Below are 4,801 nucleotides of genomic sequence, written 5' to 3' on the forward strand. Positions count from 1 at the left end.
CTCTGCTCACCAGGGTGCTCACCAGGGTGCTCACTGCTCCCTCTGTCTTTGTGCTCACCAGGGTGCTCACCAGGTGCTCACCGCTCCCTCTGTCTTTGTGCTCACCAGGGTGCTCACCGCTCCCTCTGTCTTTGTGCACACCAGGGTGCTCACCGCTCTCTCTGTCTCTGTGCTCACCAGGTGCTCACCGCTCCCTCTGTCTCTGTGCTCACCGCTCCCACCTTCGATTGCTCGCACTGCCGCCGCCCTTGCCCCGTCTGTACTTCCCCCTTCGCTGTCTTTGTCTCTCTTTGGTACGGCTTCTTGAAACCCTTTGGACGAGAGCGGGGTCGACCTTGGCCGACGCTGCTCGTCCACGTCTCCTCTTGTCGCCGTCACGCCCCGGTCGCGCCGAAGAAGACGACTCTGGGCGACGCCGGGGAGACGCCAGCTTGCTCCAGAGCAGAGCGGAGAGAATGTTGCCTAGTATCCGTGCACATTTTCTGATGAATGCGTTGCGTACCCAGTGGAGGCAGATAGCCCGTGAATGTGGCAAGGAGAGCCCCGACCGTCCGCTCGACCATCTCTCATCTGCGCCAGAGTGGCAGCCTCTGACCGCTCCGGGGCCTCTCCGGCGCCAACGCCACGCCGCGAGGAGTTCTCGAGTCGGCGGGGTCCTTCCTCCGCGGCGGCGGCCTGTTTTTGCGATTCGGCGGGCGGACATTGACGCATTGGGAAGGTCGTTGCCCGTCCGGGCGCGGCGCGGCGGGGCCGGACGGCGGCGCGGTCTGACGGTCCATGACGGGTAGGCAACTACCACCGGCCCGGCGTCGCGTCGCCGCCGTCTGGTTCGCCACCCCCCGCCGGCGCCCACTCGCCTCTCACCACCCTCTGCCGCCGGGGTGCGGCGTGCGGGGGCGCTAGGTAGATGGGTCTGGCTGGCAGGGCGACGAGGGGTCCCGGTAAAATGTCAATGGTGTCCCTAACGAGTTCAAAATGTCATCCCCCGTTGGCGCGGGCTCGGTGAAGCGGAGGGCTCGGTTTGGTCACACACCCCTCGTCTCGCCACCGCCGTCCCCGTGCCTCCGAAAGGTGCCCCTCCTACATCCTCAGGCAGTCCGATGAGGCCGGAGCAGCGTCCCCGTGGTTATGCCGCACTGCACTGCAGGCGTGCGGGCGGGCTGCCTACTCGCTCGGGGCTGTGAGGTGATCACCGCCGCAAGCGTGCCGTGCCGTGGTCACCGCCGTCATCCGCGATTGGCAAATTTTGCCCGCGTGCCTGCATGCGGTGTGGTGCGGTGTAACCACAGAAGAACAGATGTGGCTCTGTGGTCTGCGGACCTGGGCCACCCTGTAGTACCGTCTGTAAAGGCAATACACCATGGTGTTGCGGGTTTGCCTACCCGATCTGCCCGTAAGGCGCCCTAGTCTCGGCCCTAGCCCCTTGGGTGTGCAAACCCGCAACACTGGGGAGTAATAGCCTTTACACTCTGTACAGGTGCAGGGTCCCCTCGTCGCGCTCCTGGTTCTGGTCGTCCTGGCTATCCCGGCCCTGGCCGTCCGCCCCGCTCCGCACTGCTGCGTTTGTTTGTTTGTTTCGCAAGTGGTTGGCCACTCGGCTCGGCCGCGCGACGCGACGCGTTTTGTTGCGTGCCTTTTGAGGTGGGTCTGCTCTTCTCTTTCGGTCCTCTGGCGTGACGGACGGCGGGGGACGCGGTGGCGGGGCTGGAGCGGGGTGTCCTATGGAGGCCCTGGCGGTGCCGGGGCGTTGCGAGAGAAGAGCACGACGCAATGAATGGGCTTAAAGGGCGGCTTAAAGACACCTCGGGAGGTGGTGGTGAGGGTGCTCGCCTCGCCCTGCTCGGCCGCCTGGTGGAGGCCCCGCTGCTGCAGTCTGCGCGTGCCGAGGAAGAGCTCTGAGGAAGAGCGAGAAGGAGGAAGAGGGATGGGAGAGGCGCCGGCACGGAATGCTGGGCCGCCGCGCTAAACTGCCGTCTCTGTGCTGATTTACCTCATTGAAAGGTGGCTGGAGAAGGGTGGGGGAGGAAGAGTGTGACTTTGCTAGTGTGTGTGTTTCCGGTCCGGAAGAGTCCATCCCCTTCCAGCGCTTCACTGCATATCTCTTCCCTTGGTCTTCCCTCCACGACCCAACCGCTGCGCGGGGGGGGGAGGGGGTAAGTCTGTATTCCCCTGCGCGAGCCTGCCTGCACCAGCTTGCTCAAACCTGCACACCGGCGCCGTGGCGTCGTCATAGGAACACGGTGGGTCGGCGGGCGTCGCTGGGGGTGCGGGGTGAGTTGAGGAGGGGTTGACTGTCGTGCCCAGCTCCCTGAACACGACTGACACGCCGCTCAACAAGTGCCTGCCCGCCTGTCTCGCTCCTTCCCGCCCCCTACCTCCCCCCTGTCCTGTCATGTTCACGTTCACCCTGGAGAACAGGCACCTGCCTGTCCGTCTAAGGTCCTGGTGAAACGCAGTATAATGAGTTGTGCAACATCGTGTTCAGGCGCGCGCATAGTATCCCGCACTGTGTTTCAGGCTCAACAACCGCTGTCGTGGTCTGTCCCTGGAAAAATCCTGACTCCTGGCGTTTTTGTGTTACAGGTCAGATGGCGCTGAGTCGCCTGTACTGGAAGACAAGGAGTCGCCGATTTTACCTGATAAGCCTTCTAGGGTAAAATATGGCGAGCTTGTCATCTTAGGGTAAGTGGCCTGCCATTGTATTTCAGCTAACAGTGAAAGAAGAATAGTGGGTAAAACACAAACGTCACTTGGTTATCGATTTACCCGCCGTTAGATCGTCCGGGTAGGCGAAGCTCGACTAATCAGGGACGTTTATGTTCTACCCCCTATTTTTGTTCCTCTACAAGCTGAACTATCCTTTTACATGTTAAAGAAGGAAAATTAATGGGAAAAGTCTGCAATTTTCCTATATCACTCAATTGTCTTTGCAGATACAATGGGTTCCTGCCACCCGGTGACCGTGGACGCAAGCGATCGAAGTATGTTCTGTGGAAGCGGCCTGACCCTAATGGGGTCAAGAGGTCAAAACACTATGTTGTCAAGACACCCCACAATTCACAGGTCAGACTCTTCACTATTTATGCTTGAGGTTTTTCATTTTGTATCCGATTTATGAAGTGTATTATATTTTTGTTTTCTTCCTCAGGCTATTCTCGACAGTCAGCAACACAGTATATCATATACCCTATCAAGAAATCAAGCAATTATTGTGGAATACATGCCTGATGAAGATACAGACATGTTTCAGGTTTGAAAATCTCCCCCTCCCCCATACATGTCCCACAATCTCCTTTGCAATCACTAATTGAAAGACATTTTACAGATTGGTCGATCCTCTGAAAACCCTATAGACTTTGTGGTAGTTGACACAGTTGCTGGAGAGAAAAATGGTGACAGTGGAAAAGTGGTGCAGAGTACCATATCTCGGTTTGCATGCAGAATACTTGCTGAGAGGGCCAATCCAAGTGTTGCACGCATATATGCCGCTGGTTTTGACTCCAGTAGAAATATATTTCTAGGTGTAAGTACCAATAACATTTTTAAGTCCATTTGTATGTTGTTTACTTTCTCTCTAAATCAATCAAATCTATTATCTGCAGGAAAAAGCAACTAAGTGGCAAGAAGGCCGGGACATTGATGGCCTGACCACCAATGGGATTCTTTTGATGCACCCTCAAGGTTCATTCTGTGGGGGTGACTCAGAGCCTGGTGTTTGGAGGGAAGTTTCTGTATGTGGCGGCATTTATTCCCTTAGAGAAAGTCGATCAGCTCAGAAGAAAGGTCGCGCAGTGAGTATTTACTGAAAATATACCAAACTGAGTTATACAAATTAATGATTCTGGGGGAGATAGACAAGGACACTGATTTTGAAGGATTGTGTTTCACAGGTTGAGGAAGTGACCAACGTTCTTCAGGATGGCACCCTTATTGATCTCTGTGGAGCCACTTTGCTCTGGAGGTCAGCGGAAGGCTTAGAAAAAAGTCCGGTAAGTTGAATTTGTGATTTGAAGCATCCATCTGCTCATTAAAGGATGTACTGTATGCTAATAATGCTTTATTGTAGACCAAAGACTACCTGGAAAATCTGGTAGATAAACTGAATGCTGGTCGGCCAGTTTGTCCAGTCGGACTAAACACCCTAGTCATTCCTAGGAAGTCTTCATATACTGGACCTGATGGTGGTGCTGATAAGCAACAACCATATGTTTATCTGAATTGTGGGCATGTTCAAGGTAGCCATGATTGGGGACATGAGAAAAACTCTCATACAAGAACATGTCCACTGTGTACAAAGGCAAGTACTCTGTCTTACCTGTCAACTTTTCTTAGAATTTTATTACATTATGTGCGCTAACATTAGAATGTTTCTTGATTTAGGTTGGGCCTGTGCAGAAACTTTGTATGGGTATAGAGCCAGCATTTTATGTAGATGCTGGGCCTCCTATATTTTTTGCATTCAATCCTTGTGGTCATATGGCAACTGAAAAAACTGTGAAGTACGTACTAATATCAAGTTTCCACTGTACCTCTTAGTTTGACACATTTTCTAATCTAACTTCTCACCTTGTTTCTACAGATACTGGGCAAGTGTAATGATTCCTCATGGCACCAATGCATTTGAATCGTTTTGTCCTTTCTGTGCTACACCTCTGGAAGGGTTCCCAGGATACGTTCGATTAATATTCCAGGATAATGTTGATTAGTAGTCTCCTGTGTTTTTATTTTATACCGGTGGTATCAGATTTTACTGATACTGTGTTCATTTTGCTCTGAACCGGGTGCCCAAATTTAAAATTGT

General features: G+C 53.6%; 1 protein-coding gene across 2 annotated transcripts in view; it reads left to right on the top strand.

Moving 5' to 3' along the window:
• Positions 1-4,801, top strand: part of LOC113204898 (protein pellino) — a gene marked incomplete at its 3' end in the record, with an annotated part of 11,945 nt that extends 7,144 nt beyond the window's left edge. Inside the window, 9 exon segments of one of the 2 annotated variants that reach the window (XM_026420273.2) lie at positions 2,584-2,682; positions 2,934-3,063; positions 3,149-3,250; positions 3,326-3,523; positions 3,603-3,791; positions 3,876-3,989; positions 4,067-4,297; positions 4,381-4,499; positions 4,580-4,801. In XM_026420273.2, coding sequence (XP_026276058.1) covers positions 2,584-2,682; positions 2,934-3,063; positions 3,149-3,250; positions 3,326-3,523; positions 3,603-3,791; positions 3,876-3,989; positions 4,067-4,297; positions 4,381-4,499; positions 4,580-4,706 — 1,309 coding nt within the window. 2 annotated transcript variants of the gene reach the window in all.

Source organism: Frankliniella occidentalis, unplaced genomic scaffold (assembly GCF_000697945.3).
Source record: "Frankliniella occidentalis isolate FOCC.00 unplaced genomic scaffold, Focc_3.1 Scaffold946, whole genome shotgun sequence".
Lineage (NCBI taxonomy): Eukaryota > Metazoa > Arthropoda > Insecta > Thysanoptera > Thripidae > Frankliniella > Frankliniella occidentalis.